General features: G+C 40.9%; 1 protein-coding gene across 1 annotated transcript in view; it reads left to right on the top strand.

Moving 5' to 3' along the window:
- The first annotated feature begins 10557 nt into the window (after positions 1 to 10557).
- Positions 10558 to 27449, top strand: part of LOC139763924 (FACT complex subunit spt16-like) — a 172593-nt gene continuing 155701 nt past the window's right edge. Inside the window, exons 1-3 of the mRNA XM_071690373.1 lie at positions 10558 to 10749; positions 15307 to 15495; positions 26826 to 26906. Of these exons, the coding sequence (XP_071546474.1) occupies positions 10684 to 10749; positions 15307 to 15495; positions 26826 to 26906 (336 nt within the window). The 5' untranslated portion in view covers positions 10558 to 10683. The remainder of the gene's footprint in view (positions 10750 to 15306; positions 15496 to 26825; positions 26907 to 27449) is intronic.

Below are 27449 nucleotides of genomic sequence, written 5' to 3'. Positions count from 1 at the left end.
AGCTGCCATAATTACTTCTTTTGAGTAGATCTTTCCTATCTGCCGGGGTCTTATTAACCATCCGAGTATGGAGTACTCACTTATTTGGGTGGCTCTTCATTCACCTCATTTCATTAGAGTGGAATCACAACCTTCTATCATTAATTCTCTAAATCGTCTCTGCTGTGATGTTGCTGCCATCTCCATATTGAACAGGCATTATTTTGGCCACTGCTTATGAGCTTTCTGCATATGTCTTTGCCACCACGGGATGGTAGTGTAATTTGCATCTGGTGTAGTTTCTGTGTGGAAACCGACCTCACAAAGATTGACATGATTTTATCTCCTTTTCAACGCAAAATGATTTCTTTCCTTCTTTCATCTTCCCCTCTTTGTAAGCTGTTTTACCTTCAAACTTACCCATTTTTGCTCCGAGCTAATGTTCTCTCCTTCCAAACCATTCTTCAGGGGTCCCAAAACCTTCGGCCCCTTCCCCCACCCTGTGACTCACTTCTGTTTCCATGGTTCCATTCGTTGCTAAGTCCACTCCCAGATATCTAAAACACTTCACTTCTTCCAGTTTCTCTCCATTCAAACTTACATCCCAATTTACTTTTTATCAACCCTACTGAACGTAATAACCTTCCTCTTATTCACATTCACTCTCAGCTTTCTCCTTTCTCACACACTTTTCCAAGTCACCAACTTCTGCAGTTTCTCACATGAATCAGCCACTAGAGCTGTATCATAGGTGAACAACAACTGACACTTCCCAGGCCCTCTCATCCCCAACAGACTGCATATTTGCCCCTCTCTCCTAAACTCTTGCATTTGCCTCCTTAACCACCTTATCCATAAACAAGTTAAACAACCATGTGGACACACACACTCCTGCTGCAATCACTCTTCTCTCTTCCTACTTGTACACATGCCTTACATCCTTGGTAAAAACTTTTCACTGCTTCTAGCAACTTACCTCCCACACCAAATACTCTTAATACCTTCCACAAAGCATCTCTATCAACTTAATCATATGCCAACTCCAGATCCATAAACGCTACATGCAAATGCATCTATTTTTCTAAGTATTTCTCACATACATTCTTCAAAGCAAAGACCTGATCCACACATCCTCTACCACTTCTGAAACCACACTGCTCTTCCCCAATCTGATGCTCAGTACATGCCTTTACCCTCTCAATCAATACCCTCACATATAATTTCCAAGGAATACTCAACAAACTTATGCCTCTATAATTTGAACACTCACCTTTATCCCCTTTTCCTTTGCACAGTGGCACTGTGCATGCATTCTGCCAATCCTCAGGCACCTCACCATGAACCATACATACATTGAATATCCTTACCAACCAATCAACAACAGTCACCTCATTTTTTAATAAATTCCCTTGCAGTACCAATTGAAATGGTTTGGTCACTTGGAAAGAATGAAGGTGGAAAGATTGACAAAGAGGATATATGTGTCAGAGGTGGAGGGAACGAGAAGTGAGAGACCAAATTGGATGTGGAAGGATGGAGTGAAATAGATTTTGAGTGACCAGGGCCTGAACATACAGGAGGGTGAAAGGGGTGCAAGGAATAGAGTGGTATACCAGAGTGGACGTGCTGTCAATGGATTGAACCAGGGCATGTGAAGTGTCTGTGGTAAACCATGGAAAGTTTTGTGGGGCCTGGATGTGGAAAGGGAGCTGTGGTTTCGGTGCATTATACATGACAGCTAGATACTGAGTGTGAACGAATGTAGCCTTTGTTGTCTTTTCCTAGTGCTACCTCGCGCACATGCAGGAGGAGGGGGTTGTCATTTCATGTGTGGCGGGGTGGCGATGGGAATGAATATATACCCATAAATGCCAATACACACACATATACACATCAACATATATAAACAAACACACATATACAAATTCCTACAAGCTTGCCTTCAACCATTCCTGGTGCTACCCCATCCCACAGGAAACAGCATCACTACCCCCTGCTTCAGCAATGTATTGCCAGGAAAAGACAAAAAAGGCCACATTCATTCACACTCAGTCTCTAGCTGTCGTGTAATGCATCAAAACCTCTGCTCTCTATCCACATCCAGGCCCCACAGACCTTTTCATGGTTTAGCCCAGATGTTTCACATGCCCTGGTTCACTCCATTGACATCACATCGATCCCAGTATACCACATCGTTCCAATTCACTCTATTCTTTGCATGCCTCTCAGCTAAGTAAGTGTGTCTGCAGATTTGCATGAGACCAGATTTTAGTGGTGGATGATTTAAATGTGAAGGTGAGTAATGTGGCAGTTGAGGGTATAATTGGCCTACATGGGGTATGCAGCGTTGTGAATGGAAATGGTGAAGAGCTTGTGGTATTTCAATAAATTCTTGGAAAATTGAAATCTTTCAGAACGAGAAAGTGGGAGAATACACATTTCACAGTAATTAGCCGTTAATTGCTTACCTTTGTTATGGTTATACATACTGCTGATGTTATCTTTGTATCAGTCCTACCAAAAAGACATCTGAATTTGGTTCTCTAAATACCCCTCAAGTGTGGGCCACATCCACCACCAATGTTCATCTAGGCCTTGAAGGATCTGCCTAGTAAATCTCACAAGATTATGCTTATGAGCGTCCCCCTCTGGCTCCATGGTGCGTTGCCTCTTGGAAGTCGAGTTGTCGACAGCAGCAGATGTAGAAGCAACAGGAGCACCAGGTGGGGCAGCAACAGGTGGTGGTGCTGTGCGAGGAGAAGCAGAGGAAAGGCGTGATTTTCTGAAGTTGCAACACGTTGGCACCCCATCACTATCATCATTATTAACATTAGGCATGTACACACCATACTTTACTAGTTTTTGTGAAAAAATGTGACACCATGGACGAAGGATTTTGAGAAATGATTATTCGTCTGGCTATACACTGGCAGCCCTGCTTCCATGATATTGTATATATCGATTGTTAGCGACATTTCCTGTCATTTTTCTCATATTAAAAGTTATAATGACTTCATATTTAGATGAAAATAGCTATAAAGTGGGGCTAACGTAATCATTTGGAAATTTTCTCATGTTCACCAACCCTATCGAGACAAGAATCGTATCGATCTTTTCGAAATTCATGGAACATATATGTGAGATCTTATTTTTAATGTGTGTACTCATTCCCCTCGTCTTTTTTGTACATGAGCTCCACTTCAATTCGTCCATGTTGCCAATATCGTCATTCTCACTATTATCACCAACAGTCTCCAAAGTAGGGTGTGAAGCAACACCAAGTTCACCAAAAACATCACTCTTTGCTTCCTATTTGGCTTTTTTTTTCAGTAATCATTCTTCTATTTTTGTTCATTCTGAAAAGAAAGTGCAAAAATTAACAATAGTTGCCGACACCTTCATGATATGCACATTTCACCGTCACACTAAGTTCCTGGGATTTTTTTGTAACTATCACAACTACTATATCTTCTTCGTGATCCAACAGTTCATTTTCACACTAAAATTTCGGTGATATCGTTTGTGAAAAATGTACCATACAAGGTAACCTTGAATCCATTGGACCTAAGGCCCTTTATGGAGCACAAACAGTGCGAGAGCCAGGAGTGGCACACCCACCCTTCATGCTTTGACAAAGTATGAAGGTAGAGGTGGGGGGGAGGGTAGTGTCTGTGAACATGCTTCAACTTGTAAGGCATACGGCATATCAATAGGATTAACTAAAATGGAAACAAAAGCTTTCTGTCTCATTCATATTCCCGACACCACCTCTTCAACCATCCTTCATTGTAGGTCGCAATGAGGCACAAAGATGGCTACATCTCTACACCAGTCATATATATATAGTGGGGCGTGGCCACTGATGAGCTGACCGTTATAATACTTCCTTCTCCGGAACAGCTAAGCTTTATAATTCCTTGCTTTCATTTGTCTTTCCTTCTTTGTATAACCTTACTCTTTATGAGAGTCAGGTCTACAGATCAATGCAGAGCCCAGATAATTACTGTACTCCTTTCTACTCACTTTATTTCTTGCACCTGAAGCATCCTTTGCTTGAGGTATGTTTTGCTGGTTCAGTATCGGTCATTATGAGAAAAGTAAAAGAAAAAAATCCTCTACCACTCCGGAAACAACTCCTGGGAATCGTTTATTTAAGAAGTGATCCTCCAAATGGTTTACAGATCTGTCTTGAATGATGGTTTCTATAAGGTTTTCAACTAAAGACGTTAAGCTAATAGGACAATAATTTCTGGGCAGTAAGTTGTAACCTTTCTAGCTGAAAAGGGCAGTCGAGGGCTTATCTATCTCATTTTTTGCCTCTAATCATTGTTCACAAATGAAACGTCTATTTTCATTTCATTTACTGCTGAAAGTGTCTTCGGCTTTTATGTCAATCTGTTGAAGAATGTTCCCATCTTTCATCAGTGAAACTAGGTTCAGGACGTGGATCGTGTTTTCGATCATAATTACAGATGCAGAAAAGTCATTTGATATTTTTGTCATGGCTTCGTTGCCCTGAACCAAGTCACGGTTTTCCGTCATTAATGAATCTATTGGCTGTGTAATGACTCTCGCTTCTAACATAACAGTAAAACTCCATAAGGTTTCATTTGCTGTTTTCAGCATTATACGCTTCATATTGGTGTTTACATTATCTAATGGCTCTTTCTCTCCGCCAATTTACATACCTTACTCTATCATGATGGTTACTGGGTTCTCTTGAGTTTCTTAGAATATAGATGCTTCTTTATTTCACCGTACCACCACCATGGCTTCGTTTTAGAAATAGACCATCTAATACACACTGGCACATATTTTCCATCTATTCTTCATGGTATGTTGAAGGCTCCAGCCACGGGCAAGATCCATGCCAAGGCTGACCCTTAATTGATATATAGAAAGAACTGGAGGAAGTGAAGTGTTTTAGATATCTGGGAGTGGATCTGGCAGCGGATGGAACCATGGAAGCGGAAGTGGATCATAGGGTGGGGGAGGGGGCGAAAATTCTGGGAGCCTTGAAGAATGTGTGGAAGTCGAGAACATTATCTCGGAAAGCAAAAATGGGTATGTTTGAAGGAATAGTGGTTCCAACAATGTTGTATGGTTGCGAGGCGTGGGCTATGGATAGAGTTGTGCGCAGGAGGATGGATGTGCTGGAAATGAGATGTTTGAGGACAATGTGTGGTGTGAGGTGGTTTGATCGAGTAAGTAACGTAAGGGTAAGAGAGATGTGTGGAAATAAAAAGAGCGTGGTTGAGAGAGCAGAAGAGGGTGTTTTGAAATGGTTTGGGCACATGGAGAGAATGAGTGAGGAAAGATTGACCAAGAGGATATATGTGTCGGAGGTGGAGGGAATGAGGAGAAGAGGGAGACCAAATTGGAGGTGGAAAGATGGAGTGAAAAAGATTTTGTGTGATCGGGGCCTGAACATGCAGGAGGGTGAAAGGAGGGCAAGGAATAGAGTGAATTGGAGCGATGTGGTATACCGGGGTTGACGTGCTGTCAGTGGATTGAATCGGGGCATGTGAAGCGTCTGGAGTAAACCATGGAAAGCTGTGTAGGTATGTATATTTGCGTGTGTGGACGTATGTATATACATGTGTATGGGGGTGGGTTGGGCCATTTCTTTCGTCTGTTTCCTTGCGCTACCTCGCAAACGCTGGAGACAGCGACAAAGCAAAAAAAAAAAAAAAAAGAATTATGAAACGGAAAGAGAAAAGACAAGGGAAAGTATATAAGAATTTTGGAAGTTAAAAACCTGTCTGTTGAAATGTGCCAGATCATAGTTATTTGAAAAGACATGAGAAGGTAGAGAGTTCCAAAGCTTCGACATGTAGGGAAAGAAGCACGTATCAAAATGGCCCACCCTTTAGATCCGATGGCCACACAATAACCATGCAGCAGCTTGCCGAGTATTGCATGGTCCAGCTAGTGGTGTGGGTACACAAGCAGCCAGCTCTTGGGAGCAAAAACCAAAGTAAATACCTTCAGAAGAGGAAAAGTGAACCAACGTTGCGGTGTAAGGCAAGGGGGTCAAGTTTGGAAGTTAGCCTGGGAAATTTTTTTGTCGGACCGCTTTCGACTCGACTCTGTCAAGTAAGTATGTATAGCTAGAACCACCCCAAATGTGAGAGCAGTATTCCATACAAGGAAGATTCAGTCCCTTGAATAAATGGAGCAACTGTCCAGAGCAGAAGTTTCGACATCTAAATAGGACACTTAGTTTCTTAAGAGGCACTCTTAGCTATTCCTGTAATGTGGGGCTTCCAAGAAAGAGTGGATGTTACAGTAATACCAAGTATGTCCAATGAGTCAGGAGGTGTAATTACTGAACTGTCAAAGGAGATACGAGAATTGTGAGGAGTTTTCGATAGAGAGCTGGGTAGAAATCGGGTCTTGAAGGCATTAAACTTAACAAGTTTTTGTGTGCCCCATTGAGATACCCTGTCCAAGTCAGTTTATTGAGGAAGCTGTGGCAAGACGAGATGCAGATTGAATGAGAGAAGAGGGAGAAGAATTGAAGGATGTGGATTAGTGAATTGGATTATTTGTGGCGGAAAGAAAATCGATGTAAAAAGGAGAAAATGTATAAGGGACAGGACAGAACCTTTAGGGACACCCCGGTTGATGGAGAAAGGGATGGGAAGGATGATCTATCATCAAGCACAGATATAGATCGGCCTGAGAAGAAGCTATATATGAAGGATGGAAGTCAAAAAAGAGGGGAGCTTAAGAGATGAGACCCTGTTGCCACACCCTATCAAAAGCCTTGGATATATCAAAGGCAACTACAAATGACTTCCTCAAGTCTTTCAGGGATGATGACCAGACATTAGTAAGATAGGAAAGAATATCACCAGTGGATCTCGCCTTACGGAAGCCATACTGGTGATCAGAGAGAAGGCTGTGATTCTTGAAGAGTTTAAGGATATGGGAGTTAAGGAGGGATTCAAAGACTTTGGAAATGATAGATGTCAAAGCAATAGGACGATAGTTAAAGGTTTTACTGATGTTTTTCCACTCTACGTTCATGTTAGTTTTATCGACCATATCATGCCAGGTTTGCCAAGAACAAATGTAAATTTTTATTGAAATTTGTACGTTTGAAATTGGGTATTTTTTCGCGACTGTTATGCTGAGCAACATTACATGCAGTGTTGAAAGCGACCTCAATAGTAATATGTCGGTAATCACTTGTGTCAAACTTTTCTGCAACTTAAACATTATTAACAAGATCCTCAATGTAGTTAAAAATAAACCTAATGTATTCTCGTCGCGAGTAGGTTTCTTGACTAATTGGATCAGGGCACTATCAAGCAAATTTAGGTAAAGTCCAAGCCCGGAACTCCTGGAAAAGGATTCTCCTCATTTAGATATCGGTATGTTAAAATCTCCTACTATATTGAATCTTGTTCATTACTAATTTCTCCTACCTGATCATGAACTCTCGTCTACCACTAGTGTCTGAGCGGGGGCCTACGTCCCACTTATTTTGTTACGTAGTTGATCATTAATTTCTAAAAAAAAAAAAAAAAAATCAAAAAAATCAATATCCTCAAGTACAACATTTTCATTATAGGATTTGACCATTTAAAATAAATGTGGCATTTAAGCACTTAAGATAACTATACATGGCAAACAGGAGTGCAGTAAATCTGATACATCATCAGAAAAAGGCAGGTGAACTAAACTGATCTGGGAATACGTAAAACATTATGAATGCTTAAAATGAAATTACAGCTTCGCTACTTTGGCCAACTCTGAGGAAACAATGCGGCCAAATGACTTCGTCTTTTTTCCTTTTGTAAGCATTATTTGTGTGTTGAGTAGAGTGTCACAGGTGTGTGTGTGTGTGTTGGGCTGCGGGATGTTTCAGTAATGTACTGCGCCAGTGTTCACGTTCATTACTTTAAAGAGACGTGTATCCAACATTTGATCAAGGTGAAGGGGGTATTTATGAACTCCCCAAGATAATGATGAAAAGCTACAGTGTAATATGAGAACATACTGTATCAGAAAACTTGGCGCTTTTGGGGTTATTTAGATATCGAAATAGGTCATTAATGTTAGATTATTTTCATATAAATGGTCGTTGGTTTGAGAACAGACTTATGTACAACAGATGTATTCAGTTTCATGAATACATCGGTTATAGAGAGGTTTGTTGTTAAACCGACGACCATTTTTCTATGAAAACAGGTCTACGATATTTGATAAAAAGCAAATTGCAACAATTAAGGGTGTTTTGTTCGTTAAAACAAAATGTTATGCTTTTGCAAATAGAGAATTTTTTTTCATAAACATGTCTTTTTCGAAAGATAGTGACAAATGTTTCAGTGATTCATTCCTGTACATCACTGAAACAGCTAAATAATCGTACATATTTATTCACTTTCCTTTTAGGAGACCAATAGAGCTTGAATTATTGTAAAGAAAATAATGAATAAATCATTGTTATTAATTTTTGTTGCTGTAAAGCACCAGGGGACGCCACCCCCTCACCCTGAAATGTCACTGACGTCACGTGATTCTGAATACGAAACCATAGGACAGTATATATTTAAGAATAAAGAAAGCATATGCTCTACATCAATTAGGTATGTATTTAGTTCTTGTAACACTGCAATATCAGATTCATATACATATATGCATATATCTGACTCTAATAGCAGTTGTTCCGGCTGTGTTGGGCTTAAACCGCATTTCATGAACCTCCTCAACATGCAGACCTCAGGAAAGTGTTGCCTTCGATAAGGGCCTGGGGCTCCTCGCCACTCAATGCGCCACCTACGTTATGACCATAATCATTTTCCATGGTACCGATTTTCCTCTCCTATATTGTCTATTTCATTCATCCTTTTAGAGAGGCCTTACATCTTTTCCTTGATTTATTTGCTGGGCTTGGCTGAATTCTTCTAATATTTGATTTTCTAAATCAGAACCAGATATATCTTCCATTCACATTTTGATATGTCATTTTCATGTTAGTATGTATTCTCCATACTGCACCTCTTTAACTGTTACGCTACGCTCGACCGATGTGCCGAAAGTAATGGTGTGTGGGGAGTCTTCTGGCTTACTATCATATTTCTGTGTATGTACACAAATAAAAAAAACTTGGGATACTGTTACTTTCTTGCAGTAGACAACCTCGTCACCCATCAGGTCATCTGCTACCCATCCTTTCCATGTACTCCTTCCTACAACAGCACCACAAGATTCCGCATCATCTCTCCTCATGCAGCAGCACCACAGGACCCCTGCATCACTTAACCCTCATGCAGCAGCACCATAGGACACCTGCATCATCTCGTGCAGCAACACCACATGACCCCTGCATCACCTCTCTCTTGTGCAGCAGCACCACAGAACCTCTCCATCACTTTAACCTCGTGCAACAGCACCACAGGACCCCTCCATCACTTCACCCACGTGCAACAGCACCAAAAGATCCCTGCATGACCCCTTTCGTGCAGCAGCACCACAGGACCCCTCCATCACTTCATCCTCATGCAACAGCACCAAAGAACTTTTGCATGACTTCTCTTTCGTGCAGCAGCACCAGAGGACCCCTGTATCACCTCCCCCTCTTGCAGCAGCACCAAAGGACCCCTGCATGACTTCCTCGTGCAGCAGCACCACAGGACACCTGTATCACATATTACTCGTGCAGCAGCACCACAGGACACCTGTATCACATATTACTCGTGCAGCAGCAATAAAGGACCCCGCATCATCTCTCTATGCAGCAGCATCACGGGACGTTTACAGGACTTTTCCCTCATTCCCTCATGCAGTCGCCTTACGTGACCTCTGCCCCACTTTCCTTTCGTGCAGGAACACGACAGGAAATTTGCATCACCCTTCCCTCGTGCAGCATCCACATGGAACCCTGCATCACCTCATCTTTATGCACCAACATCCAGGGACTTCACCTCCTGTCTTCAACATAAGCAGTATCATCTTCCCTTTAGTTACCAGTAGTGGTAGTTTTGTTCTCTTGCGCGGTTTCTGGGATACTTCTCTGTCTTACTTCTCGAAAGATATGCTGTCAATTCACCGTTGTAAAATCTTCATACTTTAGAGTAATGAAATAGAATACATGAAATTCTTAAGTTGCTTATCAAAGTGGAAGTAAAATAATCAAGAGCATGCCTTGCAGATTCAATGCATTCAGACCAAGGAACACTTCATATTTTTGATGCAGACATTCATCAGAAAAGGTCACAAACGTAAAAGTCATAGGGATGAACATATACTACTGATCACTTAAAAGGTAAACACCCTATTAGTTATCAAGTTGTGCATTTGAACGAAAAGGTAAATCACAGTGATGTGTTATTTCTATGTTTGCTTGCAGACTTTGTTTCACACATTAATTTCAGTATAACATAGCAGAATTATCAAGCCGGAAATTTCTTCCGAATTTATGTAGATTTACCAAGCATAGACTACAGATTGCGAGATAAGCTAAAGTACTTTAAATTTTGTTAGGAGGTGCTGAATACTCTCTCTGTTTTACAACTAATATCCCTCAAGCTCGAGACCAACAACAACAAATAAAAAAGCAGGATTTTGTGTTGCGCAGGTCGGGCGTCAGTTGGCGGCGGCAACATTGTGGTGGTGGTTTTTCTCGCGCCATTTCCCGGTGTTTGTTGTCATAATTCTGTAGGCAGAATACACCGGGACATCATCTTAGGCGCAATGTCCATTAATATAGATAAGGAAGCCTTCTTCCGCCGCATGAACAAGGTTTATTCAACTTGGAAGGTGAGAGTAGTGATGATAATGGTGATAATGAGGATATCTAGTGACAAAGAAATTTGGCCTTTATGGATTTATCATTTGAATAATTCTTATTTATGGTGGTTTTTAAGGTGCGAGATTGATAGTTTTGCTGATCACAAGGGCAATTTTCTTGGAAATTATTGGGGTTTTAACGTATAGGGTTTTAGCGTTGCTGACAAAATCAAAATTAATTGTTGATTGAAATTAATTTTTATACCCGAGTTAATATATTTCTTAAGATGCTTGGTTATAGAATTATTATCCTTACCATCCCCTCGAGTGCCAAGTACGACTGGGTAATTTATCCGTTTAGTTCTTCATCGTTACTGTATTTCTCGTTGAAAACAGGTAAATGTGTTGTATGAGACTACAGTGTTCATTTTTTCAAGGAGCACATAGGAATTTAAACAGCAACATTTAGTCCAAGCGTGGCTGTTTGCAGTAGTGGAAGAGATAAGAAACTCTGATCAATGTGCTGAGAATAGATACATATACAGATGTTTCAGTAACCCCCCAAAAATAATTGATGTAATGATAGAGGCGGAAATGTTGTCAGTGGATTTGACACTTTCAGCTGACAAGATCATTGTATGGGTATATTTTCAATTGGTGGACTCATTTTTCTTGGATTCTGAAGTGTTCCACTGTTTTGGAATTATTGTTACCCCGAAGTGGGGAATTTTCCTTTTATGCTTTAAACAAGTCTTTTCAAATTGACATGGTGATAGGGTTGTCGGATAAGGAAAATGTGGGGTTAGATAATCTAAGTAATTTAAGATACTGTTGAGTTTAAAATAAAAGATATAATTTGCTTAGTTTGATTGTACTTATATGGTGTTCAATTATTGTTGAAATTTCATCATCAGCACTTGTACTCCACTTAACAGCACCTTGGATAGTTTGGTCTAGATGTTGAACAGAGTTCAGATGTCTGTAGAGGTAGGAATGTGACTATGTGTAGGACAGGTTTCTTAAGGATTAATTTGTTCCCATGATTAAGATAGACATTTGACCTCACCCAATATATTTGCAAAGTAGATTCATTCAGATTCACGCATGATGTATGGCAGTATTCGGTGGAATGAATTGATAAATTAAGCATTGTTAGACCCTTTAGGGAAGTTTTCTCGTATTAGCTTCATTTGGTTTGTATATAATTTCCAGACTGAATAAAGCTCTATGGCATCCAAACAAGTGCCAGGTGATTGTCTTTTGACAGTTACATGGAGGATGGTCACTTTTTTAATGTTCTCACACTCGTAGGTCTTCTCTTTGCAACAGCACCTCTTTTTTCCTGATGATGTGTCAAATTTACTCTTTTGTCTAATTGGTATAGTTGTTTTGTGTTTATATCATCTTTCTCCCTGCCATCTTGTTCAGATTTTCCAAAATTGATAAATACGTTCTTCTGCAGATCCTAAGTTTTTATCTCTAAGCAAGAGTTATGTGATTACATTTTTTCTTCTGTATATGGTTGTAATTTCCTTTTTTTCGCGGGATATTGTGAACTCCATATAATAAATACTGTTAATCATCCACTTTGTTCCACATATATCAACTTTTATCCCCACTAAAGAATTTATTTCTGTTATCTATTTTTTTTTCATCGGAGGCTCCAGTCATGGACAGAAGTCCAAGTCAAGGACAGGTTTTAACTGAAACATTGAGAGGTTAATGAATGGGAAAAAGAAAGGGGTAGTATTTATGAATTTTGGAGAAAGTAAAAAACTTGTCTTTTAGATGTGCCAGGTCATAGGTATTTGGAAAAAAATGAGGGGGTAGAGAGTTCCAAAGCTTCTAGGTGTAGGGAAAGAAACAGTTATCAAAACAACCCACCCTTGAGATGCCAACAGCTACTTGGTAATCATGTGATGCAGTAGCTTGTGTGGTCAAACAGTTGGTGAGGGCATACAAGCAGCCAGCTCATGGGAGCAAAAAGCAAAGCAATACCAATAGAAAAGGGAAAGTGAATCAACATTTCTGTTTAGGGCAAATGGGTCAAGTTTTTAGGTTAGCCTGGGAGTTTATAAGTTGGACTGCTTTCGACTCATTTCTGTCTAATAAGGATGCAGAGTAGAAACATTTCACATGTGAAAGCATTACTCTACACAAGGACGGATCAGTTCTTTTCATCATATTATTATATTTTATCATACTTTGTCACTGTCTCCCGTGTTAGCGTGGTAGTGTAAGGAAACAGATGAAAGAATGGCCCAACCCACCCACACACACATGTATATACATACACGTCCACACATGCACATATACATACCTATACATTTCAATGTATACATATATATACATACGCAGACATATATACACATGTACATATTTCATACTTACTGCCTTTATTCATTCCCATCGGCACCCCGCCACACATGAAATGACAACCCCTCACCCCGCATGTGTTCGAAGTAGCGCTAGAAAAAGACAACAAAGGCCACATTCGTTTACACTCAGTCTCTATGTGTCATGTATAATGCACAGAAACCACAGCTCCCTTTCCACATCCAAGCCCCACAAAACTTTCCATGGTTTACCCCAGATGCTTCACATGCCCTGGTTCAATCCATTGACAGCACGTCGACCCTGGTATATCACATCGTTCCAATTCACTCTATTCCTTGCACGCCTCTCACCCTGTTGCATGTTTAGGCCCTGATCGCTCAAAACCTTTTTCACTCCATCTTTCCACCTCCAATTTGGTCTCCCACCTCTCGTTCCCTACACCTCTGACACATATATCCTCTTTGTCAATCTTTCCTCACTCATTCTCTCCTTGTGACCAAACCATTTCAAAACACCACTCTTTTTATAAACAGAAGAATTGTTCAGAAGAAAATTAATTTTGACATCTAGATAGAACTCCCAGTTCCTTAGAGGTAGACTGCTAAATCTGCTATGTGGGGTTTCCCAGGTAGAGTGGATATTATGGCACTACCAAAGTATGTTCATTGAGTCAAGAGGCAGATTTATGAAACTCAGAGGAGAGAGGAAGGTTGTGAGGAATTTCTGATAGAGACAAGTAGAAAATGGGTCTTGGAGGCATTAAGCTTAGCCAGATTTCATCTGCCCCTTGGAGATATTCTGTCGAAGTCTGAGTTTATTGAGGAAGTTGTGTGAAATGAGATGTAGATGGAGTAAGAGAAGATGGAGTAGAATTGAAGGATGTGGAGGAAGTGTGGGAGACAGGACAGAAGCTTGAGTGACACCTCTGATGATGGAAAAAGTGGGAGAGGCTGATTCATCAGCAACCAAGAACATTGATTGGTGAGATTAGAAACTAGATATAAGGAAGGGAAGCTTAAGAGATGAGACTCCGATATCACACCCACATAGTATTCCCCAAAATCTTTCAGGGATGATGACTAGACATTAGTAAGATAGAAAAGAGTATTGCCAGTGGATCTCACCATACAGAAGCCATACTGTTGATCAAAGAGTAGACTGAGATTCAAGATGTATGAGGATGTGGGAGTTGAGAGGTTTAAATACTTTGTAAATGGCAGATGTCAAAGGAACAAATGATAGATGGGTCAAAACAGTCACCCTTCTTAGGGATAGAACGTTCTACATATATTCAAAATTAATAATGATGGCCTATTTTCAAATATTTATTTGTACCTACAGTTTCTGGTAGATTTTTAGACCTTTTTCATCTCTCTTAACTCTGTTTTTCTGAATCCCAGGTTTTGACTTTTTTTTTCTTTCCTTATGTGATGCTTGTTAGATTCTATTTTTGTTTCCTAAAGATACTTTTTTGCAGCTTTTATTCATTTATCTCTTCTTTATGGTCTTATTTCCTGTCCAATTTTTTTAAGTAGAGCACAACCATTTTCATTTTTTTTTTTTTCCCCAAAAGAAGGAATAGAGAAGGGGGCCAAGTGAAGATATTCCCTCAAAGGCCCAGTCCACTGTTCTTAACGCTACCTCGCTGATGCGGGAAATGGCGAATAGTATGAAAGAATGTACTGTAGATACGTTTTCAACCCTATCCCTGGAGATAAGGGAGAAAGAATACTTTCCATGTATTCTCAGTGTGTTGTAGAAAGTGACTAAAAGGGATGGAAGCAGGGGGCTAGAAATCATGCCTTCCTGTTTTACTTTTCCAAACGAAGGACAGAAGTGGGTCAAGTGAGGATTTTCCCTTCATGGCACAGTCCTCTGTTCTTGACACTACCTTCCTAGATTGGGAAATGGTGAATATGTATGAAAAAAGAAATTGATTCTAGAGCACAGGCACTTCTGTAGAAAGGGATGTTTTGTATGGGGTGCTACAAAGGATGATGTATAATCTTTAGACTATACACTTATGATGATGTCAGATATTAACAGAAGTAAAAAAACTTTTCCAGAAGTTTTTGCCCACCAGTTTATCTTTTGGATTGTTTTTTCATGTGCATTTCATTTGATTCCTGGTCCAAGTGAGGACTTTTAACCTTGTAATAAGACCAACTTGAATGAAGATCTTTAGCCATTATATAATTTCTGACTATGTTCTGTATAGTGTAGATAATTCTTATTTTATATCTTTCACAGAAGGCAGAAAGTAATAAGGAGGATGGTTTAGGCAAGGCTGATGCCCTTGTTTCAGTTGTTGGAGCTGATCAAGAAGTTATTTATTCCAAGTCTACAGCCACTCAAACCTGGTTGTTTGGCTATGAGCTCACGGACACTATCATGGTTTGTTGTGAAAAGGCTGTATATTTTTTGGCCAGCAAGAAAAAGGTAAGATCCCTTAAAAGATGTACTATGTTCATATCAGAATTTACTTGCAAACTAGGTACTATGCTGTTAGAGATTAATATCTCCCACCATTGTTGATGTGAGGGCTCATGTAATCCTTAGATTGCATGGAAATATGAACACGAGCATTCTGTGAATGGGCTTTGGATTCAAGTTTACATTTAGGTTGAGGCATCTTTTACAGTATTTTCTTTAAAGGCTCTGGTCATAAACAAAAGTCATCAGAACTTGGCCTTAATTGAGATGGAGAGGTTAGGAAAAACACGAGAGGGTAGAGAATTCTAAAGCTTATTGCTGTAGTGAAAGAAACAGTTATCAGAACAGTTTAACCTTGAGTTGCCGCAGCCACACAGTAATCAAGTAATGCAGCAGTTTGCCAATTATTGCATACCCTAGCTATATATTCATTTATTATACATAATCACTGTTTCCTGCGTCAGCAAGGTAGCGCCAGGAAACAGATGAAGAGTGGCCTATCCACTTATATGGACATGTTATATACATAAACACCCACATATGCACATACACATACATGTACATATCAACATATACTTTTTTTCTTTTTTTTCTTTTAAACTTCGCCATTTCCCGCGTTAGCGAGGTAGCGTTAAGAACAGAGGACTGGGCCTTTTTTGGAATACCCTCACCTGGCCCCCTCTGTTCCTTCTTTTGGAAAATTAAAAAAAAAAAAAAACGAGAGGGGAGGATTTCCAGCCCCCCGCTCCCTCCCCTTTTAGTCGCCTTCTACGACACGCAGGGAATACGTGGGAAGTATTCTTAATCCTCTATCCCCAGGGATAATCAACATATACACATGTACATATTCATACTTCCTTGCCTTCATCCATTTCTGTCGCTACCCTGCCCCACTGGAAAACAGCAGTGCTATCCCCTGCTGCAGCGAGGTAGCACCAGGAAAACAGACAAAAAAGGCCACATTTGTTCACACTAAGTGTAGCTGTCATATGTAATGCACTGAAACCACAGCCCCTATCCACATCCAGTTCCCACAGACCTTTCCATGGTTTACCCCAGATGCTTCACATGCCCTGGTTCAGTCTATTGACAGCATGTCATCCCCGGTATACCACATTGTTCCAATTCACTCTATTCCTTGCATGCCTCTCACCCTCCTGTATGTTCAGGCCCTGATTGCTCAAAATCTTTTTCCTCCTCTAGTTTGGTCTCTCACTTTTCCTTGTTCCCTCCACTTCTGACACATATCCTCTTTGTCAATCTTTCCTCACTCATTTTCTCCATGTGACCAAACCATTTCAACACACCCTCCTCTGCCCTCTCAACCATACTCTTTTTTATTTCCTCACATCTCTCTTACCCTTACATTACTTACTCTATCAAGCCACCTCACACCACTTATTGTCCTTAAATATTTCATTTCCAACACATCCACCCTCCCATGTACATGCCTCACAACCATATAACATTGTTGGAACTACTATTCCTTCAAACATACTCATTTTTGCTCTCCGAGATAATGTTCTCTCCACATTCTTCATTGCTCCCCAAACCTTTGCACCCTCTCCCACCCCTTGACTCTCTTCCTCTTCCATGGTTTCATCTGCTGCTAAGTCCACTGCCAGTTATCTAAAACACTTCACTTCCTCCATTTTTTCTCCATTCAAACTTGCATCCCAATTAACTTGCCCCTCAACCCTTCTGAACCTAATAACCTTGATTTCGTTCACATTTACTCTCAACTTTCTCCTTTCACACACTTTTCCAAACTGTCACCAACCTCTGCAGTTTCCCACATGAATCAGCCACTAGAGCTGTATCATCAGCGAACAACATCTGACTCACTTCCCAGGCCCTCTCATTCACAGCAGACTGCATACTTGCCCCTCTCTTCAAAACTTGCATTTACCTCCCTAACCACCTCGTCCATAAGCAAATTAGACAACCATGGTTAAACCACACACCCCTGCAGCAGACCGACCTTGATTGGAAACCAGCCACTCTCCTCTCTTCCTACTTGTACCCATGCCTTACGTTCTTAATAAAAACTTTTCACTGTTTCCAGCAGCTCACCTCCCTCTTAAGACCTTCCATAAAGCATCTCTATCAACTCTATCATATGCCTTCTCCAGATCCATAAATGCTATGTAGAAATCTATCTAATTTTCTAAGTATTTCTCTCGCACATTCTTTAAAGCAAACATCTGATCCACACATCCCCTACCACTTCTAATACCACACTGCTCTTCCCCAGTCTGATGCTCTGTACAAGCCTTCACCCTCTCAATCAATTCCCTCCCATATAATTTCCCAGGAATACTCAAGAAACTTATGCCTCTGTAGTTTGAACACTTACCTTTATCCCCTTTGCCTTTGTATAGTGGGACTATTCATGCATTCTGCCAATCCTCAAGCACTTCACTATGATCCATACATACATTGAATATCCTTACCAACCAATCAACAATACAGTCACCCCCTTTTTCAATAAATTTTACTGCATTACCATCCAAACCCCCCATCTTGCTGGATTTCATCTTCTGCAAAGCTTTCACTACCTCTTATTTCCTAACCAAGCCTTTCTCTCTGACCCTCTCACTTCACACACCACCCTGACCAAAACACCTTACATCTACCACTCTTATCATCAAACACATTCAACAAACCTTCAAAATACTTGCGCCATCTCCTTAAGGTCTGTGGGGCCTGGATGTGCATTACACATGACAGCTAGAGACTGAGTATGAATGAATGTGGCCTTTGTTGTCTGTTTTCCTGGTGCCACCTTACTGAAGTAGTGGGTAGCGATGCTGTGTCCTGTGGCGCGGGGTAGGGCCAGGAATGGATAAAGGCAAGCAAGTATGGATATGTGCATTTGTCTATATGTATATGTTTGTGTATGTGTATGTATATATTGATACGTATATTTATATATTATAAGTGTGTGTGTGGGCATTTGTATATATATATATATATATATATATATATATATTTTTTTTGCTTTGTCGCTGTCTCCCGCGTTTGCGAGGTAGCGCAAGGAAACAGACGAAAGAAATGGCCCAACCCACCCCCATACACATGTATATACATACGTCCGCACACGCAAATATACATACACTCTATTCCTTGCCCTCCTTTCACCCTCCTGCATGTTCAGGCCCTGATCACACAAAATCTTTTTCACTCCATCTTTCCACCTCCAATTTGGTCTCCCACTTCTCCTCGTTCCCTCCACCTCTGACACATATATCCTCTTGGTCAATCTCTCCTCACTCATTCTCTCCATGTGCCCAAACCATTTCAAAACACCCTCTTCTGCTCTCTCAACCATGCTCTTTTTATTTCCACACATCTCTCTTACCCTTACGTTACTTACTCGATCAAACCACCTCACACCACACATTGTCCTCAAACATCTCATTTCCAGCACATCCATCCTCCTGTGCACAACTCTATCCATAGCCCACGCCTCGCAACCATACAACATTGTTGGAACCACTATTCCTTCAAACATACCCATTTTTGCTTTCCGAGATAATGTTCTCGACTTCCACACGTTCTTCAAGGCTCCCAGGATTTTCGCGGGGTAAACCATGGAAAGCTGTGTAGGTATGTATATTTGCGTGTGTGGACGTATGTATATACATGTGTATGGGGGTGGGTTGGGCCATTTCTTTCGTCTGTTTCCTTGCGCTACCTCACAAACGTGGGAGAACGACAAAGCAAAAAAAAAGAAATATATATATATACATTATCTCGGAAAGCAAAAATGGGTATGTTTGAAGGAATAGTGGTTCCAACAATGTTGTATGGTTGCGAGGCGTGGGCTATGGATAGAGTTGTGCGCAGGAGGATGGATGTGCTGGAAATGAGATGTTTGAGGACAATGTGTGGTGTGAGGTGGTTTGATCGAGTGAGTAACGTAAGGGTAAGAGAGATGTGTGGAAATAAAAAGAGCGTGGTTGAGAGAGCAGAAGAGGGTGTTTTGAAGTGGTTTGGGCACATGGAGAGAATGAGTGAGGAAAGATTGACCAAGAGGATATATGTGTCGGAGGTGGAGGGAACGAGGAGAAGAGGGAGACCAAATTGGAGGTGGAAAGATGGAGTGAAAAAGATTTTGAGTGATCGGGGCCTGAACATGCAGGAGGGTGAAAGGAGGGCAAGGAATAGAGTGAATTGGAGTGATGTGGTATACCGGGGTTGACGTGCTGTCAGTGGATTGAATCAAGGCATGTGAAGCGTCTGGGGTAAACCATGGAAAGCTGTGTAGGTATGTATATTTGCGTGTGTGGACGTATGTATATACATGTGTATGGGGGTGGGTTGGGCCATTTCTTTCGTCTGTTTCCTTGCGCTACCTCGCAAACGCGGGAGACAGCGACAAAGTATAAAAAAAAAATATATATATATATATATATATATATATATATATATATATATATATATAAATATATATATTGTCCCTGGGGATAGGGGAGAAAGAATACTTACCACGTATTCCCTGCGTGTTGTAGAAGGCGACTAAAAGGGGAGGGAGCGGGGGGTTGGAAATCCTCCCCTCTCTTTTTTTTTTTCTAATTTTCCAAAAGAACGAACAGAGAAGGGGGCCAGGTGAGGATATTCCCTCAAAGGCTCAGTCCTTTGTTCTTAACGCTACCTCGCTAACACGGGAAATGGCGAATAGGTTGAAAGAAAAGAAAGAAATATATATATATATATGGGAGCCTTGAAGAATGTGTGGAAGTCGAGAACATTATCTCGGAAAGCAAAAATGGGTATGTTTGAAGGAATAGTGGTTCCAACAATGTTGTATGGTTGCGAGGCGTGGGCTATGGATAGAGTTGTGCGCAGGAGGGTGGATGTGCTGGAAATGAGATGTTTGAGGACAATGTGTGGTGTGAGGTGGTTTGATCGAGTGAGTAACGTAAGGGTAAGAGAGATGTGTGGAAATAAAAAGAGCGTGGTTGAGAGAGCAGAAGAGGTTGTTTTGAAATGGTTTGGGCACATGGAGAGAATGAGTGAGGAAAGATTGACCAAGAGGATATATGTGTCGGAGGTGGAGGGAACGAGGAGAAGTGGGAGACCAAATTGGAGATGGAAAGATGGAGTGAAAAAGATTTTGTGTGATCGGGGCTTGAACATGCAGGAGGGTGAAAGGAGGGCAAGGAATAGAGTGAATTGGATCGATGTGGTATATCGGGGTTGACGTGCTGTCAGTGGATTGAATCAGGGCATGTGAAGCGTCTGGGGTAAATCATGGAAAGTTGTGTGGGGCCTGGATGTGGAAAGGGAGCTGTGGTTTCAGGCATTATTGCATGACAGCTAGAGACGGAGTGTGAACGAATGGGGCCTTTGTTGTCTTTTCCTAGTGATACCTCGCACACATGAGGGGGGAGGGGGAAGGTATTCCATGTGTGGCGAGGTGGCGATGGGAATGTATAAAGGCAGACATAAATATATATATATATATATATATATATATATATATATATTTGTTTTTCATACTATTCGCCATTTCCCGCGATAGCGAGGTAGCGTTAAGAACAGAGGACTGGGCCTTTGAGGGAATATCCTCACCTGGCCCTCTTCTCTGTTCCTTCTTTTGGAAAATTAAAAAAAAAAAAAGAGAGAGGGGAGGATTTCCAGCCCCCCGCTCCCTTCCCTTTTAGTCGCCTTCTACGACACGCAGGGAATACGTGGGAAGTATTCTTTCTCCCCTATCCCCAGGGAATATATATATATATATATATATATATATATATATATATATGTATATGTATATATATATATATATATATATATATATATATATATATATATATATATATATATATATGTATATATATATATATATATATATATATATATATATATATATATATATATATATATATATATATATATATATTTATGGATGGGGTTGTTAGGGAGGTAAATGCAAGAGTTTTGGAAAGAGGGGCAAGTATGAAGTCTGTTGGGATGAGAGAGCTTGGGAAGTGAGTCAGTTGTTGTTCGCTGATGATACGGCGCTGGTGGCTGATTCATGTGAGAAACTGCAGAAGCTGGTGACTGAGTTTGGTAAAGTGTGTGAAAGAAGAAAGTTAAGAGTAAATGTGAATAAGAGCAAGGTTATTAGGCACAGTAGGGTTGAAAGTCAAGTCAATTCGGAGGTGAGTTTGAATGGAGAAAAACTGGAGGAAGTGAAGTGTTTTAGATATCTGGGAGTGGATCTGGCAGCGGATGGAACCATGGAAGCGTAAGTGGATCATAGGGTGGGGTAGGGGGCGAAAATTCTGGGGGCCTTGAAGAATGTGTGGAAGTCGAGAACATTATCTCGGAAAGCAAAAATGGGTATGTTTGAAGGAATAGTGGTTCCATCAATGTTGTATGGTTGCGAGGCGTGGGCTATGGATAGAGTTGTGCGCAGGAGGATGGATGTGCTGGAAATGAGATGTTTGAGGACAATGTGTGGTGTGAGGTGGTTTGATCGAGTGAGTAACGTAAGGGTAAGAGAGATGTGTGGAAATAAAAAGAGCGTGGTTGAGAGAGCAGAAGAGGGTGTTTTGAAGTGGTTTGGGCACATGGAGAGAATGAGTGAGGAGAGATTGACCAAGAGGATATATGTGTCAGAGGTGGAGGGAACGAGGAGAAGAGGGAGACCAAATTGGAGGTGGAAAGATGGAGTGAAGATTTTGTGTGATCGGGGCCTGAACATGCAGGAGGGTGAAAGGAGGGCAAGGAATAGAGTGAATTGGAGCGATGTGGTATACCGGGGTTGACGTGCTGTCAGTGGATTGAATCGGGGCATGTGAAGCGTCTGGGGTAAACCATGGAAAGCTGTGTAGGTATGTATATTTGCGTGTGTGGACGTATGTATATACATGTGTATGGGGGTGGGTTGGGCCATTTCTTTCGTCTGTTTCCTTGCGCTACCTCGCAAACGCGGGAGACAGTGACAAAAAAAAAAATATATATTTTATTATTATTATTATACTTTGTCGCTGTCTCCCGCCCCCTCCCCCACCCTATGATCCACTTCCGCTTCCATGGTTCCATCCGCTGCCAGATCCACTCCCAGATATCTAAAACACTTCACTTCCTCCAGTTTTTCTCCATTCAAACTCACCTCCCAATTGACTTGACCCTCAACCCTACTGTACCTAATAACCTTGCTCTTATTCACATTTACTCTTAACTTTCTTCTTCCACACACTTTACCAAACTCAGTCACCAGCTTCTGCAGTTTCTCACATGAATCAGCCACCAGCGCTGTATCATCAGCGAACAACAACTGACTCACTTCCCAAGCTCTCTCATCCCCAACAGACTTCATACTTGCCCCTCTTTCCAAAACTCTTGCATTTACCACCCTAACAACCCCATCCATAAATATATATATATATATATATATATATATATATATATATATATATATATATATATATGTATATAGGCATTTGGACGATTTTTGCAGGGAAGAAATGCAATTGAGTGGGAGATGTATAAAAGAAAGAGACAGGAGGTCAAGAGAAAGGTGCAAGAGGTGAAAAAAAGGGCAAATGAGAGTTGGGGTGGGAGAGTATCATTAAATTTTAGGGAGAATAAAAAGATGTTCTGGAAGGAGGTAAATAAAGTGCGTGACAAGGGAGCAAATGGGAACTTCGGTGAAGGGCGCAAGTGGGGAGGTGATAGCAAGTAGTGGTGATGTGAGAAGGAGATGGAGTGAGTATTTTGAAGGTTTGTTGAATGTGTTTGATGATAGAGTGGCAGATATAGGGTGTTTTGGTCGAGGTGGTGTGCAAAGTGAGAGGGTTAGGGAAAATGATTTGGTAAACAGAGAAGAGGTAGTGAAAGCTTTGTGGAAGATGAAAGCCGGCAAGGCAGCAGGTTTGGATGGTATTGCAGTGGAATTTATTAAAAAAGGGGGTGACTGTATTGTTGACTGGTTGGTAAGGTTATTTAATGTATGTATGACTCATGGTGAGGTGCCTGAGGATTGGCGGAATGCGTGCATAGTGCCATTGTACAAAGGCAAAGGGGATAAGAGTGAGTGCTCAAATTACAGAGGTATAAGTTTGTTGAGTATTCCTGGTAAATTATATGGGAGGGTATTGATTGAGAGGGTGAAGGCATGTACAGAGCATCAGATTGGGGAAGAGCAGTGTGGTTTCAGAAGTGGTAGAGGATGTGTGGATCAGGTGTTTGCTTTGAAGAATGTATGTGAGAAATACTTAGAAAAGCAAATGGATTTGTATGTAGCATTTATGGATCTGGAGAAGGCATATGATAGAGTTGATAGAGATGCTCTGTGGAAGGTATTAAGAATATATGGTGTGGGAGGAAAGTTGTTAGAAGCAGTGAAAAGTTTTTATCGAGGATGTAAGGCATGTGTACGTGTAGGAAGAGAGGAAAGTGATTGGTTCTCAGTGAATGTAGGTTTGCGGCAGGGGTGTGTGATGTCTCCATGATTGTTTAATTTGTTTATGGATGGGGTTGTTAGGGAGGTAAATGCAAGAGTTTTGGAAAGAGGGGCAAGTATGAAGTCTGTTGGGGATGAGAGAGCTTGGGAAGTGAGTCAGTTGTTGTTCACTGATGATACAGCGCTGGTGGCTGATTCATGTGAGAAACTGCAGAAGCTGGTGACTGAGTTTGGAAAAGTGTGTGGAAGAAGAAAGTTAAGAGTAAATGTGAATAAGAGCAATGTTATTAGGTACAGTAGGGTTGAGGGTCAAGTCAATTGGGAGGTGAGTTTGAATGGAGAAAAACTGGAGGAAGTGAAGTGTTTTAGATATCTGGGAGTGGATCTGGCAGCGGATGGAACCATGGAAGCGGAAGTGGATCATAGGGTGGGGGAGGGGGCGAAATTCCTGGGGGCCTTGAAGAATGTGTGGAAGTCGAGAACATTATCTCGGAAAGCATAAATGGGTATGTTTGAAGGAATAGTGGTTCCAACAATGTTGTATGGTTGTGAGGCGTGGGCTATGGATAGAGTTGTGTGCAGGAGGATGGATGTGCTGGAAATGAGATGTTTGAGGACAATGTGTGGTGTGAGGTGGTTTGATCGAGTGAGTAACGTAAGGGTAAGAGAGATGTGTGGAAATAAAAAGAGCGTGGTTGAGAGAGCAGAAGAGGGTGTTTTGAAGTGGTTTGGGCACATGGAGAGGATGAGTGAGGAAAGATTGACCAAGAGGATATATGTGTCGGAGGTGGAGGGAACAAGGAGAAGAGGGAGACCAAATTGGAGGTGGAAAGATGGAGTGAAAAAGATTTTGTGTGATCGGGGCCTGAACATGCAGGAGGGTGAAAGGAGGGCAAGGAATAGAGTGAGTTGGAGCGATGTGGTATACGGGGGTTGACGTGCTGTCAGTGGATTGAAGCAGGGCATGTGAAGCGTCTGGGGTAAACCGTGGAAGGCTGTGTAGGTATGTATATTTGCGTGTGTGGACGTATGTATATACATGTGTATGGGGGGGGTTGGGCCATTTCTTTCGTCTGTTTCCTTGCGCTACCTCGCAAACGCGGGAGACAGCGACAAAGTATAATAAAATAAATAAATATAGATAAATATATATATATATATATATATATATATATATATATATATATATATATATATATATATATATATATATATATATATCCCTGGGGATAGGGGAGAAAGAATACTTCCCACGTATTCCCTGCGTGTCGTAGAAGGCGACGAAAAGGGGAGGGAGCGGGGGGCTGGAAATCCTCCCCTCTCGTTTTTTTTTTTTTTTTAATTTTTCCAAAAGAAGGAACAGAGAATTGGGCCAGGTGAGGGTATTCCCTCAAGGCCCAGTCCTCTGTTCTTAACGCTACCTCGCTAATGCGGGAAATGGCGAATAGTTTGAAAGAAAAGAAAGATATATTATTATTTTGCTTTGTCGCTGTCTCCCGCGTTTGCGAGGTAGCGCAAGGAAACAGACGAAAGAAATGGCCCAACCCACCCCCATACACATATATATACATACGCGTCCACACACGCAAATATACATACCTATACATCTCAATGTACACATATATATACACACACAGACACATACATATATACCCATGCACACAATTCACACTGTCTGCCTTTATTCATTCCCATCGCCACCTCGCCACACATGGAATACCATCCCCCTTCCCCCTCATGTGTGCGAGGTTGCGCTAGGAAAAGACAACAAAACCCCCATTCGTTCACACTCAGTCTCTAGCTGTTATGCAATAATGCCCGAAACCACAGCTCCCTTTCCACATCCAGGCCCCACACAACTTTCCATGGTTTACCCCAGACACTTCACATGCCCTGATTCAATCCACTGACAGCACGTCAACCCCAGTATACCACATCGATCCAATTCACTCTATTCCTTGCCCTCCTTTCACCCTCCTGCATGTTCAGGCCCCCATCACTCAAAATCTTTTTCACTCCATCTTTCCACCTCCAATTTGGTCTCCCACTTCTCCTCGTTCCCTCCACCTCCGACATATATCCTCTTGGTCAATCTTTCCTCACTCATTCTCTCCATGTGCCCAAACCATTTCAAAACACCCTTTTCTGCTCTCTCAACCATGCTCTTTTTATTTCCACACATCTCTCTTACCCTTAAATTACTTACTCGATCAAACCACCTCACACCACATATTGTCCTCAAACATGTGGCCTTTGTTGTCTTTTCGTAGCGCTAACTCGCGCACATGTGGGGAAAGGGGGTTGTCATTTCACGTGTGGTGGGGTGGCATCAGGAATGAATGAGGGCAGACAGTATGAATTATGTACATGTGTATATATTTATATGTCTGTGTGTGTATATATATATGTATATGTTGAGATGTATAGGTATGTTTATGTGCGTGTGTGGACGTGTATGTATATACATGTGTATGTGGGTGGGTTGGGCCATTCTTTCGTCTGTTTCCTTGCGCTACCTCGCTAATGTGGGAGACAGCGACAAAGTATAATAATAATGATAATATTAAAAAGATTTTTCATATATGCATTCTACTAATACCATGAATGTTAGAGACCCAAGTCACTTTGAAACCACTTTATAAAGATATATGGAAGACCATCATTGGAAGACCTGTAAACCTGAAAATGAGTTGGATAATCTTATTCAAGGTTTTCCAGACAAGCCAGGATGCTGTGCATGTAATGAATTTAGAACCAGGATAGGTTGTTTTATTGGTGTAACAAAAAGTAGTGTTTGACATGTCATTTATTTTGTGGAAGTAACGTACCCTTTACCAGCAGGTTTACCATATACTATCAATGTTTCTCATGCTATGATAAGATTTTGATTAATCATAATATATTGTTTTTGTATCAGATTCAAATCCTGGAATGTTTGGAAAAGAATAAAGATGAAAACAGCAGTGTTCCACCTGTTAAACTCCTAGTCAGAGATAAGGTAAATCATTGTTGTTAAAGCAGGAAGGTAAGGTACCTCATATTTATTGTTGATGAACTTCAAACTTGAAATGGATGGGCCATTTTTTGGATTAAGGGAAAGTGTTAGAAATCTCAGCATAATTTGGTGTTTGATCCAAGCTGCAACAGAAATTGATAAATAGTTTGTGATTGAAGTTGAGGAGAACATTTGCTGAGTGGTCTTGAGTTTGTAGTTGGAGGCTTATATCATCTTGTATGAGTTACCTTTCATAAACCTTGTAATCTCAAGTAGAAATAATACCCTTTATTTTTAGTTTGGGTAATGTGGGATAAGAGAAATAGCTTGAAGAATATCAAAACAAAGTTTGATGACATACAAACTTCAGTAGATAGTTATGGCTTAGATCATTGAGTATTTAATGTGATTAGTATTGTCAGAGATAGAATATCTACGTATATTGTAAGGACTGTGATGTATAGAATGAATTATCTTAGATGAAACTTCATTATATTTTAATTGTTAGTTTGTAAACCTAAATTCTTATAAGATTTGTATTTGTAG

The sequence above is a fragment of the Panulirus ornatus genome, chromosome 48 (assembly GCF_036320965.1).
Source record: "Panulirus ornatus isolate Po-2019 chromosome 48, ASM3632096v1, whole genome shotgun sequence".
NCBI lineage: Eukaryota > Metazoa > Arthropoda > Malacostraca > Decapoda > Palinuridae > Panulirus > Panulirus ornatus.
Note: the sequence above shows the minus strand (reverse complement) of the source record. Positions and strands in the feature narration are given on the sequence as shown.